This window comes from Centruroides vittatus, unplaced genomic scaffold (assembly GCF_030686945.1).
Source record: "Centruroides vittatus isolate TY-2023 unplaced genomic scaffold, ASM3068694v2 contig_979, whole genome shotgun sequence".
Lineage (NCBI taxonomy): Eukaryota > Metazoa > Arthropoda > Arachnida > Scorpiones > Buthidae > Centruroides > Centruroides vittatus.
The window spans coordinates 179,072-206,795 of record NW_027122650.1 but is presented as its reverse complement, the minus strand read 5'-3'; the positions used below and the strand labels follow the sequence as shown (position 1 = coordinate 206,795).

Here is a 27,724-nt window from a genome sequence, read left to right as displayed (position 1 = left end):
TATTTTTGTATGTTCCAGCTGGATATATATTAATGTAAAAATTTATACTTTCAGTGCAATGTTAAGTAAATTAATTTTTATGAAATATTAAGCAAAATTTAGCAGTACATATTTAAATTTGAATCAAATAATTTATATCAACAAAATTTTATTGAACATTTTTATTTTTGTATTTTTAATTTCTCTGAATTATATTGATTTTCTGCATGCTTAATTGCAATTAATGTTATGTTTATGCCAGTGTTGCATTAAGTAATTTTCATATAAATTTTATTTTAGAATTACATTCAGATTCAGTTAATGAAGTGGCTTCAGATTCTTATTAGGCTAATTGATTACATCAGTAATTCCCAAACTGTGTGCCCTGCTCCTAGAGGCACTCCACCAAAACTACTGTATTTGGGAGCACTTGGGCCAGGTTAGCCATTATTTTAATTATTACTGATGCGTTAACACCGTTTGTGCAGAGATTTTTTTGGATGCCGATCTAAAACATGCATCTTGAGTAGAGAGGAGAGAGAAAGAGCCGTCTCATTACAACTTTTTACATAAATACAAACCTTTTTCTATTTTTTTTCAGAATTTAGAATGCCTTTCTATGTTAATAGAAAAGAATGACAAAGAGAAGTTTTGTACATTTTTACTTCTGTTTTGTGGTAATTTGTAGTCAATGAATGTGTAGCATACGAAAATACAGTAATTATATTAAATACATTTTATATAATTATATTATTTATTCTTTGTCTAAAGACTATCACTTTCTTTATTTGTTTATATCGTTTAAATATGATATCAACACTTCAATTACTGTTAGGTACAAAGAGCCATACTACCTAGCATGGGTTCTCCTTTCAAAACTAATATATAGGACAGACTGGGAGAATCTCGGAAAGATATTTTTTAGTCTGTATCTCGAGACCCGTTAGAAAACACTTAGATCTTTTTATATCAATTGAACCTCAATCCGTTGGCTATCATGTAGCACAGGACATTAAAAAATCTAACCTTTTTTTTTCCTAAAAATGAAAGACTAGACAACTATGCGTTGTTCGGTCTTCTCCTGTGATGCGAAGTAATAATAGTTTTCTATTGGACGGAGCAGCCTAATAAAGTGGACAGAATTTTGCATACAAAAGAAATAAATAAATTATTTATTTACACATATTCATTAGAAATTGAAGTAGAATAGATTCGTCAATTTATATAAAAGAAAAATGAACATCTCAGATATTGAAACAGCACAATTTTAAACTACCTGATAAGGATCTGCTCCTAACCTAAACTATTAATGAGTAAAATATTATGAGAAAAAATGAGTAAATGTATTGTAAAGTGACCCGAGACAATTCTGGGTACTATAAAGCTGTTCGTGATTACCTCAAGAATATGTCCGTGGTGCCCCAAATCGCCATGTTTGATCTAATCTTTGGAAAGAGAGACGTTACTAAATTTTAATATACGTTACTATCTAACTTGCGATATACTTGCTAAAACCCGGCTTTATCCGGATTGCTCCAGTCTTTCTCATATATTATGGCCCGCAAGCCGCAACTAGGTGCAGTAACTTAAGGGAGTAGCGAGTTAAAAAATTTTGGGAACAATTATATTACGTAATTATTGATTTTTTAAATAGTTATTATAATTTACTGTGGAATATGAATAAAATTCGATGTAAAAAACGTATTAAAAGTAATATAGATTACTTATTTAAAATGACAACTTTTAAAACGAATGCTAGTTACTTTATTGGAATTCTTAATAGGAAAAAAATGATATATTAGAGCAATTTTGAATATTCGGAACTACTTTCGAGAATTGTTCAATAAAACAGATTATATAAAATTTTTAGAAACAGTTATCCATAAGGAACAAAGAATTTCTTTGTTCCTTTTGTAATTTGGAATAGAATTTATAGAAATTTTAGATATAACTAGATATAATTTATACTATAATATAATTTAGATATAACTTATTAACTAATCTTTTTAAACTTTTTCTCAAAAATGCCAGAAAAAATATTAGAAGTAAGATATACAACATATAACTAAGAGTCCCACTGTTTTATTGAAGTTATATATATAAACCACTCTAATAAAACAGCAGGACTTTTAGTTTCTGTAAAAAAGAAACAAAAATGTAAACCTTTTTTACTGAATTTTATATACTTTTGAAACAGATTATTTTTCAAACCAAATTTGTATTGCTTTCCAGGAGTATACTAGCTACACAAATTTTCATCCTAAGTACTTTCGGGCTTCAAACCCATTATCAAGCTTCAACATACAGTATTTGACAAAATTGGAACATACGGTATAACATATCTGATTTCGACAGTTTTCAAACAGAACAGTCTAACATTATTAAATTAAAATACTACTTTCAAACTTCAAAATTATATCGTTAAGTACAAGTTACGACTCTGTTATTTAAGCTTAATTAAAACAAACTTAACTGTCAATACTTCTGCTTAACAATTCATTTTTTTCCCTTTATTTCTTCCTTCCTTCTACCCTTCTCTCCGGGTAACATTTCCATGAATTAGGGAGTAAATCTGAGTCCTAATAATGACGTTAATTGTCTTCTAAGCATCGTTTGTTTATCTCTAATTTCTCTGCTTGCGAGATATTCTCTTGTTCCCCGATTTCTTGCAAACCGTGCGCATCATTTCACAGGATCTTTTTACCAGTTTTCTTGCTCTATTCAGCTAAGGCCGTCGTCTTTCATCTCCTCTTAACGTCCTCTTTCTTCCTTAAGAAAAACACATAGGGACAATTTCCTTCGGCATCCTGCACAGGAACTTCGTATATCTCATCCTTCTCTTCTTTTGTTGGAAGGATAAAAATATTTTTATTTTTTGTATTAAATTTTTTAAAACACAATATGAAAAAATTTTATTTTTTATTGTTGGAAACTATTTTAAAATATCGTATTTTGAATTGTCGTTAACTAATTTCTTTTTGTAACTCTTTTAATTTACTTCTGGTGGATAAAAACCTCTGAAGACTGGAGGGGTGGCACAGATTTTTTTCGAGTTTATTCATTTGGATAATATTTAAGTAGGGACCAGTTTTCTATACAAAGTTCTCCCTGGAGACATTCCCTTTGTTGCATCATTTTATCTGATCAGCCTAATCCAGTTTTATCTTTAAGAAAATGTCAAAGAACTGATGAATATAACATGATTTTATAGCAAATATGTTTTGGACTTCTATTAGAATATTGATAGAATTCAAACATTTGCTATTTATTTAAAATTAATACAAATTTTTGTATTTAAAATAAACCTTCATAACTTTATCTTGTAATTTGTGAACAAATAATACGATGATGCACAGTATTCTATTCAAGTTCTTTATTAATATTTATATAGAAGTTTTGTCTAATTTTATAGTTTTCTCTGTTTTATGAACTATAATGCTTTTTGTCATTTGTTTTTGATGAAATGGCATCTGAATAGCTATTCCTTAGCTATTAAATATTTTACTGTTGTTAATCTATAACTAAGTATCTGGTATTATTAATAAACAAATATGCTTAATTAATATTCCAACATTTTTCTTAAATTTAATTTGTAATTATCGTACTTTATGAATAATTCAAATTTATTGTTTCAGTCGACAGTAAGCACGATGGAAGCGCTACAGAAGTATCTCATCCATGCAAGCCAAATCCCTGTAATTCTACAGAAGTTTGTTTAGTTAATCACGATTGCAAATTTGGACAAATTTGTATTCCATATAAATGCACTCCTGGTGAGTTTAGACAGAATCATTTTATTGTTTTGTGCCCCAGAGTGGTAAGCTGATGGCTTGACCATCTTGGCTATCCAAACAGTAATTTGTGTCAGTTAAATCAGGTGAAAAGCGAAAAAATAATTCAAGAAATGTCACGTTTAAAACCTTAAAACAATAGCATAATTAAAGATTGTTTTTTTTTTAATTGCCAATAATTATATTAAAACCGTATACAAATAATCTAGTTATAGAGTAGGAAAATTTTTTAAAATAATAGTATAGTATAATCCCATTTTAATCATTACACCAGTAATTAATGATTATTCTGATATTAAGTGCACTTGTATATTTATATTATAATTATTACACTCTTGCTTTAGGTTGCAGAGTTGGAGAAATGGCTCAAATAATTGTACCGCAAAATACATACATCCAAATCCCTAATATTATACAGAATCAAGAATGCCGTGTAGTATGTAAATGTAAACCTTATAGAATTATTGACAGTTGCATTTCTGTTAATTGTATTACTGAAAAGGATTGCATTAATCCCGAGAAGAAAAATAATTACTACGTGGATGAGAAAATAGGTAATTTTTCAACCCTAAATATATTTAATATGATATTATGAATCATTTTAATTTAATGAATGTATTTTGCAGCTCACAACACAGAATTTTACGACGATGATAAAGTATGTGTGTGTTTTTCTGGAGAAATAAAATGCTTAAGACAATTTAAAGTAATGAATAAAAGAATTGAAAATGGTTAGTTTTTAAAATCCATTATCTAAATATCTAAATGCTAGGACGATAATTTCTATATAAATTTTGGTTTGCATATAAATTCTTTATTTAGTTCTTCCATGCAAGTGTCCATATCATTATATTCCAGTTTGTGGTATTAATGGGAAAACCTACATCAGTCCTTGTATTGCTAGGTAAGCTTATAACAATAATGATAGTAATAACTTTTTAAACATTTTCATAATAGTATAAATTAAGTAATAATTTAGGAAATCTTGCGAATCAATAATTTTTATGCAATTAATAGTAAATTGGTTTTACTTATAAAATTCTAATTGTAACATTACATTTTAATATAATATTTAAATAATTTAATTAAAACTAAGTTTATAAATGACATTGTTCATTTAGAAGAGGGGCCATCGAAAGGAAGAACTGGGAATTTTTTCTGGGATCGGAGAAAACTTAGGGACCTGTAATGATACCTACCCCTATAAAATTAATATTACTTTTACTAAAGGAAAATAAAATCTTTAAGATTGCTTTTTGTGAATAAAGAAACATTCTACGTATTTATTTTGCTCAAAAAACAAACAAACAAAAAAAATAAAAAAAATAAAAAATATGGCAAAACGGGCGCTGGGGTAGAGCGGGTCTAAACAAGACTGATTTTGGAATGCAAAACCTGAGAAATTATCATAAAAACAATTTGTAGAATCTTGGAACACTTTTAAGTATTTACTCAATCCTCCTTTTCTTTATCACAATATTGGCTTTTCCTATTGAACAGACTACTAATAGAGAAAAAGTAGAGTACAGAGTAATAGTGTATTATAATATACATAATAAGTATTAAAATGTAAGTTCAGACACAACTAAATTTTAACAAACAGGATTCTAAACAAGTAACCACAGTCACAAAATTTAGTGCCAAAATCACTAGATTGGCCCTTGCACACTGTTGCATCGTTGAACATAGTGTACAGTACAAGGATAAATGTTGGAGAGTGGAAAATTTCAACTTTGTACTTTGTAATTACTAAATATTAAATATCTTTTAAGAATTTTTGCAAGTTCTTAAATTTTCAGACAATGTTAGATAAATAATATTTCGGTTATTATTTTGTGAAATTAAATAATTAAGATGTATAGACCTAGATGAATTAATTTCAAATTATTTCAAAACAGATGCATTGGCTTAAAAGACGACCAGTACGAATTTGGTACATGTTCCAGTATGGATCCCTGTGAGTCTAATCCTTGTCAGAAATATCAAAGGTATTTGATTATAATAGAAAATAAAATAATGTTAAAAATTCTTTTATAATCAATCGTTTAATTTCCTTATTAGGTGTATTCCCCATAAACAGTTTTGTCTTAGCATTAAGCATACAGGATGCAAACAGTATCTATGTGGTAAGGTACAACTCAATTCAGTCTGAAAGTGAAATTAGTTTATTTATGTTTATGTTTAGGTAAATATCTAATCTGAAAAATCCAGAATTTATAGGATTAAAAACATAGTCTATACATGGCAATAGCAAAATTTCTATTAGTCCAAGCAATTTCGTAACTATTAAATTGTTAAATTTATCTTTTTAATGATATTTAATGTGATGTATTTTGATCTCATTTCACCTATTAAATTAATTGAAAATTCAATAATTTAAAAGTCCTTCAATTAATATTTCACTTATATTTTACAGTGAATATAAGAAATTGTTCGAAGCAAGCAAATTTGACTGTGTGCGATACAGAAGGAAACGAACACTCAAATTTATGCTTTATGTTGAATGCAGGAAAAACGTTAGAATATTTAGGACACTGCAAGGTAATTACTAAATTACATTGTTTAAATCCAATCAGATTAAAATACTAGAATAAATAAACATGTAAATATTCATACATATACTAAATTATTTTCACAAAAATACTCTCTATTTTAATGTCTTATTTGCAATAGAAAAATTGTGAAAGTAAAGGTATGGTTTGTGGTCACGACGGAGAGACTTATAATAGCGAATGTGCTGCTCTGGCAAATTATGTAACTGTAGATTACAAAGGTTCCTGTACTGCAACACAGTTTCTTTCACGTAAGTAGCTTTTGCTTGTTACCATTAAAAAATGATAATATAGGCCTCGTTAATTCGTCATTTGATTAAATCATAACATCAAACGTTCAGGAATATCGTATATGTATGTGCATACCGTATTGGCCCGAATATAGATAGACTCTAATTTTGAATTTCTTACTTTTGAAAAATATTAAGACCCGAATATAAGTTGACCTTTTATTATTCATTTAATTTGCACACAAAAAATTTGGAAAGTCGTTTGAACCAATGCTTCATCAAAAGTTTCATTGTCATCATGCTTCTCAGCTTTCTTCAATAGTGCATCATCCTCTCCTTTGTTCAAGTTGTTAACAATCAACTCTACTTCTTTTAACATAGCAATTTTCCCAGCGTTTTTTTTTTTTTTTTTTTTTGTTTTGTTGTAGGTCCTTTTCCACTCAGAGAGTACTAAAGGATATGTGTGTATTGTTGGTTAGTAGGTGTCACAAGATGGGCCCATAAGAAAACCTAGTCCAATTGTGAGGGCTCATAAAGTTACGTGTGTTGTGTTGTATATTATTCTGCATTCGAATTTTTCCAGCTGTTAGAAGACTGCATGTGAGAGAATTAAAGAGTTAAATATTTGTTGCCAACGATAAATATTATCGTTGGCAACAAATACCGATGACCGACATTCAAAAAGAAATGACTAATGTGGAGAAAAATTTGAATGATAAAGACGTAAATTACTACTTTCCTGCTCTACATACTTGTTTAGAAGACAATGATTCAATGATTTGGAGTTGAGTGAAGAACTGAGTCTGTGTTTGTAGAACGGTGTTTAGTTTGAAAAATAGGTTTACGGTACAACTGGATTTCAGAAAAGGTTTACCAGTATAACTGGATCAACGATTATTTCAGTACAGAACTTTCATCAACACTTTTGGAGAACCAGCAATTTATTGACATTTCAACAAACTCCACATTGAAATTGAAGTTCGCTTCTTCATCACTATCCAAGTTTTGAAACTTGATGTAGCCAAAGTATTTAGAAGTAGATAACAAAGCTTTACGAACTCTACGAGCTCTAGGTTTTCATTTCTTTTGCGACGTACTAATGTGAAGCAGGTTTTTCAACATTAAAACCAAATACAGACTGCGATCGAACACTGAGAAAGAGATGCGAATCAGTTTCAAAACTTTTGCTCATATTGAATAATTAACGAATAAAAAGCAAACTCATCCTTCCCACTGACTTTGTGGCAAAAACACAATGTCATAAAATTGCAAATTGATTAAAATGTGTTTTATAATTTTATTTACAAATGAAACATTAATTTATGTTTATTTTGTTTTTTAAAAACACATCTCGTGTCGGATAGCGTAGACCAACGTAAAATATGCCCGTTCAAAATCCATTAAAAAATTTGTTTTTGTTTGTTGCAATTTTTTAAACAAAGGAACCGCGGAGAATTATATTCAACTTGAGGGAACCATGGCCCAAAAAGTTTGAAAAATGTGGATTTAGTCGATTGCTTTGAACAGGTGATTAATCGATTATTTACAAAAGTGTCAAATACTTAATTCCAGCACGTAATTTGCGGGCTGCAGCATGACTGGTCAGAACTTTGCTAGAATTTAAAAGAAAACAAGTAAGTTATGTCAACATGTAACGATAATAACCATGGTGAAAAAATGCGAAAAATGACGAGAAATACAAAAGCATTGGCGATAAAAATAAATAATACAGACCCCTGCTAATGAATTCATTGAGTGTTTGAAATGTTTGCAAAAACCATTTACTATTTATTCCAAGTTGATAAAAATATAATATAATAAATGGTTACTCAGTGCCAATTGTGCGCTCAAATTCAATTTTAATCGAAACATATTAGGACTTAATGGTAAAATATTATAATGTATTTTGAAAATATTTGGAGTCATCCATAAATGATATCATACTAAAATTCTACATTTTAACCTTCTCCCTCCCATGACATCTATTGTCACATTATGACAAAGCTCCTCCTCGCAAATGATGTTACATTGGTCGTCATCCCTGGCGACAGTGTTTGCATTATCGCCACATAAATACACTGAGTCAATTTCGTAATGGGTATTAATATAAAATGATTTATTCACACTTTTATCAAAATAAAACACTACACGACTACTTTATTCCCATGGATTTGTTAGGTGTTCATTATCGACACAATGGGACGAGTAAGTCCGGCATCACACTAGAGCAAGACAGCCTTAGTCAAAAGGTTTTGTCTAAAACATTTGACAGTTTAGCATCACACCAAGAAATCAAGATATCATCATTGAGTGTTGCTTCTTTATATTTCCTTTTCTTTGGTAGTAGTCTGAAAATAAACTAAATTTTTGAAAGATTTCAGTAAATAAGTCTAACATATAAATAACTGTTTGACTTGTAAATATTCTGTTTGGTCTCAGGTTCCATACTCCGACGACAGAGATTTGTGGGACCTTAGAAAAAAATTTATTTTTGAGGCCCTTTAGAAGAGCGATGAAAGTAGATAAGTATATAGTAGATTTATTTTGATCTACAATAATATGAAACGTTTAAGTGTAGAAACAGACAGTAAAATACACAATAAACTAATAAAAATACGCACTGTACAATAAATTGGAAAACTTAGTGTATAGAAATTCACCCACAAACCACTCTCCTGCTTTTAGCAGCACTGAATTCATAAATTACAGAAAAAACGTTCAGTTCTGCAACAATCCTTCAATGGACTAAATCTAAAATGAGAAATTATTCATAAGAGATAGTTCTTGGTCTATTATAACTTCGAAAACGATCACTTTGCTGATGCTTCAGAAATTCTACCATCATTTTAGTATGGCCAAAACAGATTATAAGTATGATGTACAGTACAGTGCAGTACATTTAATTTTTGCTTTTACATAAAAGTTAATAATTTATTTAAGTGCAAAATTAAATTTTTAAGGAATATGTTTTAAATGTGACAAATTATGTTAAAAAAGCATGCATGTTACTGATTAAGTTAATGGTAAATGTGAAACGTGACGTCACAATATCACTCCCCTCCTTGTCACATTCTGAACTCTTCCTCCTCTCACGAGGTGTGACATCATTTATGGATAGCCTCTCTGAGAAAATATATTAATATATTTTTATTCTTTTAGTAAAAACCAGTTGTAATGTGAGTTGTCAGCCACTATCTTCCAGACATTGCAATCCCTTATATCTTCCAGAATCATGCTGTCCTGTTTGTGGTAGGTTTATTATTTAAATAATAATTTTAAAAAACTGATAAAATTTAAATATATCTTCCTTAATCTAATGCGATTGAAAATTTCTTTATCTTAAGAAATGCTATTTTTTTAAAGGACACATTGAATTTTACATATACAGTCAAACCTGTTTTTATGCGGGGGATAGGGACCGCATTAAAAAAAATCTCACGAAACTTCACGAATGGCTGTAAATAATAGTTTTCGCAACACAATTAAAAAATAATTTTTTTATGCGGTCAACAGGGACCGCATAAAAAAAGTCTCACATAGAAAATAACTCAAAACCGTACGAAATAGAATTTATTGACAACAGATGTCAGCACTTGACTGCATCGTCTGGTCTATCGTCTGTTTTACATATTTTTGTCCAGGTGGTGTTTTGACGACTTAAAAAGTAAATTATTTCATTTTTCGCATATTCATGCAATAATATTACTATAATAAGTGCATTTATGCTATAATAAGTTTATTTAGCTATAATAAGTCAACGTGAGACATGACGAATCGCACGAGACTAGTCGCCAACTATACCGCACAAATTAAAAATTCGCATTAAAAAAATCGCACAAATAAAAATCGCACATAAAAAGAGCGCATAAAAACAGGTTTGACTGTATTTCATAAAACACTTATACTTAACACCTAATAAATCTCTTCCCTGTAATCTGTATGCAACGCAGATCACGGGAAAGATTTACGAGGGGAAAAATTAATTAAAGTTTTCACCATCAGGAGAAAATGTAGCGCTGCAATGATGCTAATTATAAGACAAGTGGACAAAATTTTATTAGAATATTTTGTTCTTATAGCCTAAATATACTTTGCATTGAATATTTAATATTTTAAATGGGAACAAGAGGGTAAAAGAAAATATCGAATTCTTGTATATTTAGTACTTTTAAATAGAGGATACGCTATAATATCCAATATAACATCGGTCAAAAATAATTGTAAAAATTTTGATCTGTTATCTTAAGCGAGCTAATAAATGAATATATTTTATATTAATTATAATTTTGTAGGTGGGGCATTTCAACTATTATTCAGCCACAATATCTACGACGAAATAATTGGTGCAATAAAAGACGAACAACAGTCCAGGTTGAGCGCCGTGGCAAAAACACTCCTGGAGCATGTCAATGTGGCGGAATGTGGTGTTTTCGTTTATTCCACGCAGGAAGCAAACATCGTCGTCCTGGTTTCTCCCACCGTGCAAAACGCCACCGCGCTTCAGGTCGAAGCGTGCACCAAAGAAGCCGAAAAATTACATTCTCTTTTTCGACAGAAAAGCCCAACGCTACTCACCAAAGTTCCACTCTCTTCTTTCTTAACGTCCGTCATTGTAGAGAGCTTAGTTACGGACGGAACAGATTCGAGAACTTTATCGTCCATACTAGTCATACTTGTTTTATCTCACCAACTGTTTTGGTGACTAAAAATATGTAAATAATTAACGCATGGTGTCACATCTGTAAAAAATTTTTGGCATATATTGTATATAATAGAGATTCATCTTTCACCATGACCAAATTAATAATATAACTAGATGCTTTCTTTAATGGAATGATTCCAGAAAGCATTTACAATTATATATGGAAAGCATCTCTTTGCTTGGAGCTACAGATGCTTCCTTTTTATAATGTGCACACACATTCTATTGGCAATTCAATGTTGTTCCAAAAGATAATGTTAATTATGCAACACTTAGGAGATAATTTATTACCTATTTAAATATTTTAAAACCATGACAACTTTATTCATATAAATTACAACTTTCGTGTGTAAAATATTATATAATTTACTTTCAATCCAAATTTTACTTGTATTATAAATACTATTTCCATTATATCCTATAATTTAGATTGTAAACTATGAAAAGCTGAACTACATGATCTCATATATTTAAAGCATTTTTTTTAATTTATTGTAAAAAATATTTTATGACAGATACTTTGTCTGCACAGATAAAGTTTACTCTGGTCCAGTCATTTTTCTATGTAAATAGAACAAAAATTATAGAACTGGATCTCAGTCAAGAAAATGGAGTTAATTACTTAAAAATGAAAGGGGGCGTCTAGGTCTGAAGATTTAAAAAAATTTTGAATGCAATTATTTCTCATTACAAGAAAATGAATATTCAAAAATTTGTGTTAGCTTTTTTTAAATTTTGCAATATGTTAATGAGTTAGATTCCCTAAGATTCATTCAGCTTTCATTAACAGCATCCTTATTCCAAATCTGTTGTTTTTGATTTTGTGTATATTTTCAACATTTATACAAAAAGTTCTGGTAAAAATAGTTTTGCTATTTCTATTTTGTTGTTTGATAATGGCAATTCCTATGATGCATTCTTTCAAAGAAGAAAAAGAAATCTAATAAGTAGAACTTTGCTATATTTTTTTGTAAAAATTCCAAATGTGGCATTTTGCAGCATGACAAATAATTTTTTACTTGACATTTTTAAAAGAATGGCCAAATGATGATCAGCTTTCAATTGATAGAATGAATAATTAATTGAAATGAATTTATTAACTTAGCATTCAATATTTTATTTCAGTATTATATATATATCTAGGTGTAATTTGCATTGCCATTTAGTTAATATTTGACTAATTAAATACCAATATGCACCAAACCTAGAAAATATATTAGCGTTTGGTTTTTTTCTTTTTCATATTAAATGTAGGCAAACTACAGAAGTCCATTTGATTTAAAGCAAGAGAGTTTGCATAAAGGAAACTTACTCCATATTATCAATGACAGGTATAAAAATGTAACAGTTGGCAGTCTAAGACAGTGCATTTTTAGGAGAGGTCAAAATCTTGAACAGAATGAATTTATCCAACCAAATTTTATTCTGGTCAACTTTCTGGAACCAAAGAGCAAAAGAGTATTAGATCTCATTACGAATCTGAGTTCCATTTGAATAAATTCTCTCAATTTCAATTCTAGAATAAATCTTATCATCTTTTCTCACAAATTCTCATTAACATTTGTAACTTTGAGATGAGTATTTCTGAAGTATTTTTATTCATTTTTTTTCCATAGAGATTATAAATAATTAATAATAATCTTTCCAAAAGATGCTATTATGTGAAATAAACATTTTGACAAATTGTTTTTTGCCTTTGGTTTCCAAAATTTTAAACTGCAAGAGTTCTAAATTCTTTTTATAATTTGGATTTGGAAAATGAAAAAGTTCTAAAACATTGCAATTTAAAATGAAAATGTGTCAGAATATGATTGCATTGAACAAAATATTTGGACCTTAATCTTCCATTATCAATAATGGAAGATTGAATTATTTGGTATTGAATACTAACAGCTCAAACAGAATAAAGAACGTTAAGAAACAAAAGAAAATAACAACCTTAACTAATTAAAAGTTCATGAATCCCATCTAGTCCACAATCAGTATTTTAAGTGTGAAGTTTGTAATTTTCATGCTTATTGATATTGCATTTGATATCTTAATAGTTGGATTTAAAGAACAATTTACAGTATACTGTCTTTTGCAATCTGTACTCAGGGTTATAAAATATTTTTTATTCATTTCTAAGATTTCTGTAAGGGGAGAAAATCTCAAAATATCAATTTATTTATAAAACTTTAATATAAACTACTTTAAACTAAGATTGTTGTATATAACAAATTTAGATTAAATTTATTTATTATGTTTTATATTATATTCTAAAAAAAAATAATGTTCAAAATGTTTTACTTTGTTGAGTCTTACTAGATTATGCAATGTATAATGCAAATGTTAAAGGAAATATTAAAATTTTTTGATAAGAATATTGTGATTTTCAAAAACCTGTATATGTAATGGTACATTAACCCATTCTACACATGTCCAAAACTTAGGGATAAACATAGTTACTAGCGGCAATAGCTAGAAAAGTTTTGGTGATGAACCTACCAGTGTTGTGAGTGCTCCATTGCAGTTTGAGTTGGACATATTTCATCCGGACAGGTCTGTCTGTCTGCCTGGGTATTGGGAAACACTTTCCATCCGTTCATCTGTGTCCAAGTGCTTTGTGTATCTTTTCCTTCAAAGACCTACTTTTATTGCTTTAATTTGTAAAATCCTACCCTGTGTCAGATGAAAAGTAATATTGTTATTGCCATATTTGTCTACATTCATCTACAGTTCTCTCTATTCATGTACAAATGTTGTCTGTCCTTAAGTTTTGGACATGTATAATAATAGTTACTTTAATTTCATATATTCTATCAGTTAACTGATTCTAAAACAAGGAAAAAAATAAAAGATTTTTTTTTGTTTAGCTTTCACTATCTTTACTCTGAATTAAAAGTTATTGAGATATTAACCCTATATACAAGGTTTTCTGCTGAAAATTGTTAGAAATTATGTAATACAATAAATGAAATAGTGTACAAATTAAAAATAATAGGACATGACATTGCCAAAAAGAAGGTGTTAATGAAAAGATAATAATAATGCAAAAAGTCAACTTTAAATGATTATTATATCAAAAAATTTTTTAAAAAATCACTTTTACAAAATAAGATCTAAACAACATTCAATATAAAAAATAAAGATATATAAGGACAAAATTAATGCTTAAAGATAACCTAAATGCAAGTGATTTTGATTTTCAATTGCAAGTAGCATTTTGATAAATGCTTAGTAAAAATTTAACAAAATATATGAAAATTATATAAGATCAAACTAAAATTTAACAGATAAAAATAGTCTTAGTATCAAGGGAAATCGAAAAGTCTTTGCTAATTGTGTGTTTCTCAAAATCTGACTGTTATTTCAGAATTTCAAAAAAATCCAGTTCATACCCTATTTTTCTATGTAGTTTCCAAGACAGGTCAACTATTTCTCCCATTGTGGCAAAAGTTTTTGGATACCACTATCACAGAACATGTCCAGTTGCTTATGCAGCCACATTTGAACTGCTGTCTTCACATTGTTGTCACTTTCAAAGCAGTGATCTACTAACTCCTCCTTGAGGAGATTAAGAATAATGATAATCACAAGATGCCAGATTCAGACTGTATACAGTGTATCCTTGAATAAACAAAAACATGTGCATGCTCTGTATAAGACTTGCTCGAACTTCCATTTCGTATCTTCAGTTAGTTGTAGTTAAATGACTGAATGATGCCTGAAAATAACTTTAACTCATGGGATATTGAAACAAATTTAAGATATTAAGAAAAACAAAAATATGTCAAAAATAATGTTTTTAAACAGTTAAAAATTGGACCACACATTGTGTAAGATAAATCCAAATGTCCCAAAATCAAACTACATATCTACACAAAAGAAGTTTTTAAAGCATATAAAAATTTGGAAGGGTTTAATAAGTCAATCGTGTATCTAACATTTTCAAATTTTGGGTCTTTGAAAATATCTGACAAGTGTTTTTTTTTAACTGTATCCTCTGTGACAGTTTAATTGTATTCTTTAGTAAATATTAGCTGTAATATTCTGTTCTAACATTATTCATGCTTTTTCTATTCACTATTGTTTGGATGTAACAACCATTTTTTCTTTTTTTAAATTTATAGTTTCTTCTACTATTATTAATGTGGAGTGATGTTTCAACTGCATTATTTTGCAAATGATATGCTGGTTCCTTGGTGCTTCTTTCCTCTGTGGAAAGATTAGAAGATGGTTCATCTATCTTCTGTTTTTTTAACATTTTTGAAAGATTTTATTTATTCAGCACAATAGAGTGCAATTGATAGGATATGCCTTGTGTCCTATCAATTGCACTCCATTGTACTGAATAAATAAAATAAATAAGACATGGTTTCAAATTTGGAGAAGATTTTTGAAAGTGTTATCTGGATTTCATCTTTTACAGCAATTGTTTCATTCCATTTTATCTTTTAAATTTTCTTGAGATTTTTCCTCACAAATCTCAAGAAAACACTGTTGGGATTATTGGATGGTTGATCTATTAACACAATATATTATGCAATATGCTGTTTTGCATTTATGTTTAGGATATAAATTTGCACTCGTTATCACAAAACACCACAAACAATACTTCTAGAAATATTTTCACACTCACAACAGCATCGATTAGCAACAAGAGGAAGTTAGAGACTTACTAACACTTCCAATTTCTCAAATGCACCATCTGCTGAGAAATTTGTCGCTGAATACAGTATTGCAGAGGATGAAAAATGGCCTGATCTGGGTATTGGATGATGTTTGTCATTCTGTTTCTGACCTTCTCACTCCAACAACCCACATCTTGAGCAATAGACAATTGTCCCTTACAATGCACTCCTTTCTTGATGAATTTTGCTTGTATTCATGCCAGATGCTAATAAAAATTGAATCTACTTGTGTAGAAAAAAATACTGGATGAACACTGGTGGCCTACCATTTTTGAATGTCATATTTCCACTGCATCTTAACAGAGTGTTGGAAACTGTTGAGGTGACACATAAGAAACTGCCTTCTCATAAGTATATTTTGAAATTATAATTATTTTTCAAGAAAAATTGTAGTTGGCAAAGATTTTCTGATTTTCTCTCCTAGTTCATTCAACTGGATAGCCTTTGCAACTGCAACTCTTAGTTCACACAGGGTTGAAAAGTAAAAAAAGAAGAAAAAAGACTGCACAACAGCATATGTTCATGATTTTCAACTTTATGCCACTGATGAATTATACAATCATGAACATGTTGCTGTTGCACAATTTTTTTTAAATTAAAACAGAGAATTAATGGCAAATATGTTCATCACTTGTTATAGTTGTAAAAGTATCTTTAAATTATTAATCATTTACAATGATAGAATAATAATGCAGTGTTGAATTACAGTTAATACATTGTTTCAAAATACATTTAATTATTAGAGTAAGCAATATTAAACAAAAATTTTATTTTCTTGTCAGTAATACAGTTTTATCAGAGAAGAATATTCTTACATGGAATGAATAGAAATTGGTCCCATTATGTTGTCAGTGCCTTTATTTATAATGTAATAAATGCACAGAAATCAACTAGAGAACTAATTGCTTTTTGATATGAATCATCCTTATTCACATTAAACACATACCAAACTCTGTTGTTAACCATACTGGAACACCATATTGACTGAATGTCTTGTGGATTAAATAAACCTGTTGAAAACATAGTAATTGCAATTGGAATGTTACTGAGAAGATTAAATTATTAGTTAATGTTATTTTATTACTTGGTTTAAGTTTTAAAATATTTATAAAATTAATAAATCCTAAATGTTCAAAATTACATGGAATTTAACTATATGACTAATATCTCACCTATCAGTTTGGGGAATGTTACAGAACTGTTGTCACTTCTACATAACAGAAGCTTTCCACTTAATTCCACATGGGGAAAGAAATCAGCCCCATCAAGACTACCTAGAAATGCCTTGTCACCAGCAATTAATCCAACAATTTCATGCTTGTTTTCTCCAGCAGCTATATTTACTACTAGAGCTGAATCAACATTTCTTCTCAAACAGACATCTTCATGTTTCTGTTGTAGCTATACATTAAACATTATATTTTATTATATTTATTTATATTTTAAAAACTTTTCTACTAATAATTAATTAACTTGCAATTAATGAAATAAGTTTTCAAAATGTTACATGTTTTTACCTCAATACCAGCTTCTTTTGCCAAAACAGGTGCATTAATACAGTTAACTCCTAATTTAATTCTGTGCTGCAACAAACCAACTATGACTGCTGTACTTAAAAAAGTAACTTTCTTATTCAACTGCATTCCTAAAATGATATAAATATTACAAGTTTTATTTATTCTTTAAAAATGTATCACATTATAAAAATTTAAAAGATTGAATGTTTTATTCTTGTAATATGATCTGGTGAGTTACATTACTGTTAAATGAAAGAATACATTTACTGTGTGTTTTCATCTATGTGAAATAGACATCCTCAGGTATATACGATATTGAATAAATTGATAGTCAACTGAAATAAACTTAAGATGAAGATTGCCAAGTGTTAGTGTGTCTGCACTTTATAGTGTTCAGGAGACAACAACAATTACCGACACGGTTTCAAGTGCGTCAAAAGAAGATACTATTTAATCCAATTTGAGATTGTCTCAATGCATGATAATTATTATAAGAGTGATGATAGTAGAGAAAGAAGCCATTTATGTAAGAATTTTGAAATATGAAAGTAGGAATTAAAATTTATTGCCTAGAACAAAATTCTCAAATAAATGTAATAAACAAAAAATACTAATAAGAGTATAATAAAGACAGTATTCAATTCTATACATAATAAAATATATTTTAAATGTAATTGTGGGAGACATTATTCAAATTTACCTTGAGTTGTTATTGTTACTTTGATATCTCCACTCCCAGAAGGAATGAGAGAAGAAGAAATTTTTCCAAGAGAAGTAGACAAATCTGCCCATGGTTTATTTTCTGGTGACAATAACTGACAAAATGAAGCAGAATTTACCTATAAAAAGAAATCTTTTATTACATGGTTAAAATAATAATATACAATTAACATCAGCAGCAATCAATGGTTACTAATTGAAGTGATATTCTTTTTATATAACATTTAGTAATTATTTTATTTCATTACATGTAAACTTAGCTTAACAGAAAATGATGTATTAAGTCATTAGAGTAAACCCTACATACGAAGGCTATTTTTTAAATAAGGTCCATTTTTTAATAAGAAGAAAAATACTGTAAATATCATTAAAATATATTTTTTTCCATATTCTACATACTTTTATCTACTTTTCTACATAATTTCCATTTTGTTTAAACATTTGTCATACCACTCAACAATTTTTTGAATTCCGACTTCAAAGAAATCTGCCACCTGTCAAGAAGCCCAATCCACGACTGCAGTTTTCACTTCTTCTTCGTCGTTGAAATGTTGACCACCAAGGAACTCCTTTAAGTATCGAAACAAGTGAAAATCACTGGGTGCAAGGTCTGGACTGTGTGGATGATCGTATTGAGTCAAAACGATAAAGCACTGTTTAATCTTTTTGTTTTGTGATCGTCAGAAAGCAGTCTTGGAACGCACCGAAAAAACAATTTTCGATAATTCAGTTTCTCCGAAACAATAGTATACAAAACTGATCTTGAAATCTGTGGAAATTCAATTGATAATGTTGAAATCGTAAATCGTCAGTCCTCTCGAATTTTGTTATCCACATCACGAATCAAATCTTAAGAAATCAGAGAAGGTCGGCCAGGGTGTGGCTCATCATATACATTAACTCGCCCATCCTTGAACATTCTTACCCATTTTCGAATTTTCACTCATAGCATTATCACCGTAAACTTCACAAATCTGACGGTGAATTTTCGCTGCTGCCAAGTTTCTTGCACTCAAGAATCGAATAACAGATCATATCTCACAGTCGGCGGGAGACTCAATTTTCTTAAACATTTTAAACTTCTACAGCTCAGCATACAGACAGACGATATGGCTGCAAAAGGCGTCAAAACGCACGCCAAGCTTGCTCGGAGCAGAAGCGCATGCATACTGCCGTGATTGCGCATTATTCTCACTTTCATTCACAAACGGACCTTATTTAAAAAATAGCCCTCGTACGTAAAAGATATAATTATTATGAAATACGTGAAATCAAAATATTGACATAACTGTTCATCTTTACATAAAAAACTTAACAATAGAAGACAAAAACATAATAGTGATATTAATAATGAAAGATAAATAATGATATTCTCATTTAGCAATAATTCTAATCTGATTGGAGTTAAAATTTAACACATATTCCTTTACTGTATTTATTCATTAAATGCATAAAAAAATAGACACACACTGTGACAATTTTGTAAATAAAAAAAGCAAAAATTTCACTTATATAATTTTTTTTAATGTAATTCTTAAACATGCTGAAGATAAAATAATAAATGTTTAAACATTAGAGTGTTTTATTAAATAAAAATATTGAAAAACTGTTTTTCAGATGAATGCATTTTTGCTCTAAATTAACTTTTAACATATAATAACTTAAAATTTTTAATAAAATAATCTGTAGAACTGATTTTATATTCATAATCATAAATGTTTATTTCAAATAAAGTGTTCATTATTTTTCAGCTACTTAGTTTCATTTTAACTTTTCAATTTGTATTATTATTGTCAGAATTTATTTCAAAACTGATTTAACATAAATATAGGCATATTGTGCTTAATATCAGTAATTCATTCCTAAAAGTCAGAATTAGCATTCTGACTTTTAGGAATGAATTAGGAATCAGAATATTCTATGAGAAAATGCTAATTGGGAGTGTAATTCCATTATCTTAAATGGGAAAATTATAATATATAATAATTCCAATCCAAAACTCTCACCTAATTTCCAAAAATTTAAAACACAATATAACATCTATATATAAGTTAAAAATTATCAAATTAGGATATAAAAGTGCTCAATAAGTTGCTTTTTGATCACTAAAAGTTAATATTGTTGTTACAAACAGTTTCTTTATATATAGTAACATGTACTGTACAGTACAATCTGTAGGCTACTATCAACACATTTCCTGTATATAAGATGCTATATTGAATTTTTGGGATGTAAATATGAATTTTTCTTATATAAACATTAGCCAAAAGTCACTGTAATGAAAGATGTGTACATTCTATGAAATTTAGGTATTAAAAACCAAAAGACTCAATCTTATTTTTCATTTGTATGTTTTTACTTCTTTTACATTTAGTTTGGATTGTCTATTTAGTAAAGAAAGACTGAATGTTAAAAATTAAGTCAAAATGAAGTATTTTGACTTAATTTTTGACATGCAGTCCTCTTTACTACTACTGGAAACCCAGTTAGTAATGTTCCTGAATATGAAGGATATGAACAGATATTGCATGAAACACTATTTTTATTTAAAACGTTAATTCAGAAAAAAAGCAGAAAAATTAATGACAAAAAATAATCAATTTTATACTTGTTAGGAAGTTAAATTCTAAACATAATGTAGGGAAATTTTATAAAGCACAAACTAGACCTATTATGGTATCACTCACCATTACAAAAAAAAAAACTAGTGGAGAAGGTAAGGCAACAGTGGCATGATATTGCTTTGTGGGGCCCAGACAAATTTGAATTAGGATGTCCCATGTACAGTGTGACTTAAGATATTTTTATTTGGGGGGAGTTTTTGGAGGAATTACCAGTATCCTCATTCATTTTTTAAACACAACCTCTGGAGGGTTAAGTTCTGTTCTGTGCTGTGCTTGTGCCACACCAGCAATATAGTGTCATTAAATTTAAACTTTTATATTCTTACTACAGTAATAAGTTTATAAAAGATTGGTTTGCAATTGCCTGGGACCCCTTTGGCAGGGGCCCCGATAATTGTCCTTTTTGCCCATAGGATAACATGTCACTGTAAGGCAATAATTTTCAACCAATACACTAGCATGCTGGTTGAAAACTATTACTGTAACAACATTTCAGGATTCCACTAAATAGTGCTGAGCAGTATTGTAACATTTCCTATATGCATTACTAAAAATACAAAAAGCATAACTCTATATTGATAAAGAAGTAGGGATGCTGCAAGAAAAAATTATCAAGTTGGAGGTGTCACTATTAGAAAAAGGGCTAAAAAGCCTTTTTCTAATAATGTACACACTAGGATAAGATAAGATTGAAGTCTCTGATTGATAAATAAAGTGAGAGGATAAATTTATATTAAAGAATTCATAGAGGAAACTGTTAATGAAAGCATTTTGTCTAGGAGACAATTCTTCACAGTTAAATACTTAAAATAATTGTGTTTGTGAAAGTAATAGTTATATTTATATGTGGAAAAAGCTATTTTTCAATTTATTTTGACACATTCTTACTTCCACAATGAATTACATTTTCTTAAAAAGTTTCCTTCTTGAAAATTCTAGTTTCAAAAAAACCCTTCAATATGTTTCCAATGGAAAATTTTATGTCAGTTTGAATTGTTTCAAATTGCATAATATTTTGTATAAACACATTTATGTACAAACACAAAACAATGCCTTGGTATATAATACTACAAACAGTATTGAATAGTATTAAACAATAGAAAATAACTGAAGACTTATACAGATTTAAATCCATGAGAAATAATGTTGAATAAAATTCTATTCTAATATTTATTTGTTTACACAGATAAATGATATCTAATGGTAATTTGAATATTAGCTGTAAACTGCTAATTATTTGCATATAAACATTGTTAAAAATTGATTTGAATTTACTATATTATTATTACACTAGCAGGTAGGCCCGGCGTTGCTCGGGCAAAAGTAACGACAGCAAAGATTAAGATCATTGCATTATAGTCACAAAAGAAAAAGAGTAAAATCTAATTCACAACACAACACCTTTACTTGTTGCTGAGATAGTTTTATTGAAAGAACTAACGTTTTTGGCCTACTCAATAGGCCATCATCAAGCTTAACTTTTGAAAACGAAACATTGCTGTTCCATTGGCGTTCTCAGCAACAAGTAAAGGTGTTGTGTTGTGAATTAGACTAATTATTTGCTGAGCAAGTATCTGCTTTATGAAAAAGAGTAATTTCATCAACAAACTAAGTATTTCTAAAGAAAGGTCGAATTTGAAAATCGAATGTTCTAATATTGTTCAATTTTCGTGACGTGTTCTGATTATATTGTTCAATTTTCATTAAATGTTCTAAAGAGTCGAGAAAAACTGAACTAATCTGTTTAAATTTGAAAATCGAATATGTTCTAACATATTACTCTTCTTTTCTTTTTCCTCCAGCGCCCGTAAATCTTGCATGTTGCTTTCTTTTGTTCTCCATTGTTACTTAACACTTTGGTACTTAAATTTAGTACTCTGTGTACCAAATTTCAGCTTTCAGCTCCTTGCCGTTTTAGCGAAAATTAAGATTATTACGTTATAGTCAACCTTACCCATTTTCACAAAATGCAAGAGTTGGGTCCCCCCTGTTTCCAGACTAATTACAGAATTTTTAGATGGGTCTAAAAATATGTTCAATTTCCCACAAAAACGAAAAAAACTGCATCTGTGTCTTGCACATCGCTTTCTCTTAACATTTCCATTGTTGACACGTCCATTGCTAACACTTCCATTGTTGATGGAACTGTTAAGCCTTAAACCTGTCCCTCTCCCCTGTGGGGAAGAATTTCGAAAAATCTCTTCTTAGTGTGCGTTCTCGTGATGTACCCTGTGTGCCAAATTTCAACTTTCAGCTCCTATTCCATTTTCTGCCATTTTCTGCATGTGTCATTTGTGAGTGTTGCATCTTTGAGTATGTGTTTTCTGTAGTTTTTACTATTTATAACCTGATCCTGTATGGCAATCATGAATCCTTCCGTCTCCCCAAAGAGGCATCCCCGAGCTAACCAGCTGTTTGACGCAGTTTTGTCAACAAAATCATGGGCCAGATCATAAGGATGCCTGCCATGGAGTGCCTTTCGAGCCCACGATTGCTTAATGGTGTCTATGCTTTTTATATGTTGTGTTGTGTCCATATGGTGTGAGTGTAAGTTTAATGGTGTGTTATTCGAGTCTGCTAGAGTTACTGCTTTATGTAATTGTGATGTTTCTTGTTTTTTGTAGAAAAACTCTCGCAGTGACTGTATTTGTTTGTAGTGAAGGTTAACTATGTCAATCAGGCCACGTCCGCCATCTTTACGTGGAAGGGTTAATCTTTCTGTGGCGGATTTAGGATGATGTTGTTTATGCTTAGTAAGTGTAGTTCTTGTTTTCCTTTGGAGTTGCTCAAGATCTGTGTGAGTCCAATGTATAACTCCAAAAGAATATGTGAGTACTGGGATGACATATGTGTTTATTGCTTTAACTGTGTGTTTTGCATTTAACTCTGTTCTGAGAATAGCATTTAACCTACTTTGGTATTCTTTAATTAATCTTTGCTTTATTTGTGCATGTTCTGTTAGTTTGGCCTGTTGGAATCCTAAATACTTGTAGAACTTGCCCTCTTCCATGGATTCAATAACGTCTCCATTTCCAAGTGCAAAATCTTCTTTCTTCAGGATTCCTTTTCTATGTGAAGTGTTTTGCATTTATCTAAGCCAAATTCCATTTGTATGTCCTTGGTGTATGAATGTGTGATTTGTAGGAGTTGATGAAGTTGTTTTTGTGTGGATGCATAAAGTTTTATGTCATCCATGTACATGAGATGTGACAGTGTATACTGTGTTGTTTTTTCATGTCTGATATTGTAACCATATTGCGTGTTGTTTAACATGTTGGATAATGGGTTCAGGGCTAAGCAGAACCAGAGAGGACTCAAGGAATCTCCTTGAAAAATTCCTCGCCTAATAAAAATTTGCTTTGTTTGTATGGAAGTGTTACTAACCCTGAGATGTAGTGTTGTTCTCCAGTGCTGCATAGTGTTTTGAAAGAATGCAATGAGTGATGGATGTATTTTGTACATGTGTAGAATATGTAGCAGCCAACTGTGTGGAACGCTGTCAAATGCTTTTCTGTAGTCTATATATGCCATGTGTATGTTTCTGTGTTGTTTGTGTGCTTGCCATAGAATGACTGAATCTATGAGTAACTGTTCTTTGCATCCCCTGTAATTTCTACGGCAACCTTTTTGCTGTTCCGTTAGAAACACAATTATTATTATTATTATTATCATCATCAACTCGTCTCGATTATATATATAGATAGCAGGTAGGCCCGGCGTAGCTCGGGCAAAAGTAACGATAGTGAAGATTAAGATTATTATGTTATAGTCAGCCTTACGCATTTTCACAGAATGCAAGAATTGGGTCCCCGTTTCTACACTAATTAGAGAATTTTTAAATAAGTCTAAAAATATGTTCGATTTCCCGAAAAACGAAAAAACTGCATCTGCGTCTTGTACGTCGCTTTCTCTTAACAATTCCATTGATTCGTAACAATGGAAGTGTTAGGTAACAATGGGCAAATGGGTGTAACGTTTGGGCTCTGCATTGATTTTTATTATTATGAACTTGTTTCCATAATGTCTTTAGAAGCATTAGTTCTGTCCCTCTACCCCGTGAGGAGGAATTTCAAAAAATCCCTTCTTAGTATGCGTTCTCGTGACGTACCCTAACTGTGTACCAAATTTCAACTTTCAACTCCTAACCGTTTGGGCTCTGTGCTGATTATTATTATTATTATTATTATCATTATCATCAACTCGTCTCGATTATATATATAGATATCTACACAAATGAAATTTCAAAACTAATACATTTGATAAATATAATATTGTAATAAATGACATTCTTACCACTCCCATTATATTTTTTCCATGTAGAAGATCAACAAATTGTTCTGCAATTTCAACTGCAACACGATTCTGGGCTTCAACTGTACTCGCACCTAAATGTGGAGTGCAAATAACCTTTGGATGCTGAATTAGTGCTGTATTTTTAGGAGGTTCCTACATAAATTTAAAAAAGAAAAATATTTCTTAAATTTAAATTTTTCAATTCATATATTTTGTATCTACTGGATAAATAGAATATGATAAAAACACACCTTTAAAAATCCAGCAACAAAAATTTACTAAATAAAAATGTTTTTGATTGGTTTAACCGATCTTCATCAGTTATGATTTATTTATTTATTATTTGCAACTACAATTTCAGTTATTTATTTATGTACTTATTTTAGAATTCTGATTATCGTTTATTTTTAAATTTATGTTCTATGTTTACGTTTTATTTTATCATAACTGATGAAGATTGGTTAAACCGATCTAAAATGTTTTTATTTAGTAAATTTTCTTTGCTGGATTTTTACAGGTGTGTTTTTATCATACAATTTTTCAATATTATGTATATTAATAAAAAAGCTTAAATTAATTATAGACTGGCAAAATCACAATTATAACATTTTAATAAAACTAATCCATATATGATCTAATATGGATTTTGCTAATTACAGATTGCAAAACATTGTAATTACAATGATGTGCAATACAAAATGTAGTATAAATTAGTTTTATTAATTTACTAATAATAATATAAATTTGTAAAATATATATAACAAAGTAATAACTATTAAATATAAACCTAAAATACATTTATTTATAAGAAAAACTTTCATTCTGGGAATACAACTCTCAAAATTCAGAATTGAAGATCGTCATTGAATCAAAACAACCCCTGATTATGGCAAAGTTGAACTTACTGGACATTATTCAACTATTTCTCAACATCTAAACATGTTAGGGAGAACCAAGAGCAGTGTTTTTCAACCTTTCTTTATCATACGGCACACTTGAACCTATAATTAAATTTCCGCAGCAAAAATTTCTTTGGAATAAATCACACAATTTCAAGTTGTGCTTATAAACATTCTCTCATCACATTACTTGCCAATTAACCTAATTCTTTCTGTCTATATTTTTGTGAATTAAATAAAACAGTATTGTTCTTCCTTAAAATAGCAGCAGATTACAACAATAGTTATTTAAATTAATAATTTTCATTTAGATAAGAAAAGTAATTAACATTACATCTTAATTTGCATTTAAAAGTGGCATGATAATTGCTTTTATAAACCTGCCCAACATCTCACTATTTATAAGTTAAAATAATTTGATCTAAATATAGGGCAATTATAGATATGTTTTTGATTAAAAGAAAATTTCATTTTAAATGAAATCCAGTGTATGAACATGTAATTTTGCTTAAATTATGTACATTTATTTATTATAACAAAGAAAATCTTGTAAAATCAATTTAAAGAGGTTTTAATTTTGACATGTATACTTATTGTTCTTTGGGCTTCTTTTGAAAATAATTTGTTTAATAACCTTCAAAAATTTTTGTGGCACACTGGTTGAAAAGCATTGGTCAAGAAGCTTGACAAATGGGTACCACATGAACTCAGCGAGAAAGATAAGGAGCATCATTTGGAGGTCTGAAGTCCTTTAATTATTCAATCACTTGACACTTAAATGCAAATTCCAGCATGAACAAAGAATATTTAATGTTCAAACGTTTTCGGCTTTCAGAGGCCCTGATCAGGAATAAATACAAGAGAAACACAGAAAACAGTTCTATCATTTAAAAATTTCTAACTATATTTTTCAAGCTTAAGTCCAGTTCTATACTTATATTGTTCCAGTTTAAGTGTGCCAGTTTTTTATGTTTGACTTTAATTATTCGTCACAAAAATGAAAATATTCAAAAAATACCCAATTAATAACAAACCAAACAATTGCCATAATTAATTGGCTATTTTTTGCTACTATTAATAATATAAGTTACTGTAGATGATTATATCAAGAATTAAATATGTCTGGAAGCAAGAAATAGCTCAGAGGTCTGGGTGGTGTAACTGGCAACATGACCACATGGTAAGTGGAAGTTGCAGTTTCGAATCCTGCTCTGGGCTAATTCTTTTCTTCCTGACCATTTCTAAAATCATTTAATAAATATTAAATTATTAATTTTAATAAGAGATGATGCCTAACATCTACCTTTAATACCAAATTACTTAATATATAATTATTAATAGTAGCAAAAAATAGCCTGATTAATTAAAGTGATCATTTGGCTTACAGAGTACATGTATAATTCACTGGTTTTTCTTTAGATCTCCAAAAAAGCAGATATTTGTACCTTTCTGTATAAATAATTTTAATTACTTAAAATATGACAAATATAAGAAAAATAATTTCAGAAAAATTAAAATCTATAATGTTCAGACTAACCTCTGTATAGACATCTAAACCTGCACCTCCACACTGGCCAGATTCTAATGCTCTTAATAAGGCATTTTCATCTATTATTCCACCTCTGGCACAATTAACAATGCGTACACCTTTCTTGCATTTTGCAAATACATTATCATTAATTAAATCTGTAAATGAAAAAAAATTAATTAAATAATTAATTTGAAAACCATTAAAAGTGATATT

At 29.5% G+C, this 27,724-nt stretch overlaps 2 protein-coding genes across 2 annotated transcripts in view; one reads left to right on the top strand and one right to left on the bottom strand.

The window, feature by feature from the left end:
- Window positions 1-12,085, top strand: part of LOC136985795 (reversion-inducing cysteine-rich protein with Kazal motifs-like) — a 36,728-nt gene extending 24,643 nt beyond the window's left edge. Inside the window, exons 13-22 of the mRNA XM_067283149.1 lie at window positions 3,615-3,752; window positions 4,115-4,324; window positions 4,397-4,501; window positions 4,593-4,674; window positions 5,669-5,758; window positions 5,832-5,896; window positions 6,187-6,311; window positions 6,444-6,573; window positions 9,712-9,801; window positions 10,845-12,085. Coding sequence (XP_067139250.1) covers window positions 3,615-3,752; window positions 4,115-4,324; window positions 4,397-4,501; window positions 4,593-4,674; window positions 5,669-5,758; window positions 5,832-5,896; window positions 6,187-6,311; window positions 6,444-6,573; window positions 9,712-9,801; window positions 10,845-11,254 — 1,445 coding nt within the window. The 3' untranslated portion in view covers window positions 11,255-12,085. The remainder of the gene's footprint in view (window positions 1-3,614; window positions 3,753-4,114; window positions 4,325-4,396; window positions 4,502-4,592; window positions 4,675-5,668; window positions 5,759-5,831; window positions 5,897-6,186; window positions 6,312-6,443; window positions 6,574-9,711; window positions 9,802-10,844) is intronic.
- A 4,587-nt stretch (window positions 12,086-16,672) lies between these two features.
- Window positions 16,673-27,724, bottom strand: part of LOC136985819 (D-3-phosphoglycerate dehydrogenase-like) — a 34,984-nt gene continuing 23,932 nt past the window's right edge. The window contains exons 6-11 of the mRNA XM_067283180.1: window positions 27,518-27,666; window positions 25,082-25,234; window positions 18,145-18,283; window positions 17,445-17,572; window positions 17,100-17,328; window positions 16,673-16,937 (exon numbers count right to left, since the gene is read on the bottom strand). Of these exons, the coding sequence (XP_067139281.1) occupies window positions 16,789-16,937; window positions 17,100-17,328; window positions 17,445-17,572; window positions 18,145-18,283; window positions 25,082-25,234; window positions 27,518-27,666 (947 nt within the window). The 3' untranslated portion in view covers window positions 16,673-16,788. The remainder of the gene's footprint in view (window positions 16,938-17,099; window positions 17,329-17,444; window positions 17,573-18,144; window positions 18,284-25,081; window positions 25,235-27,517; window positions 27,667-27,724) is intronic.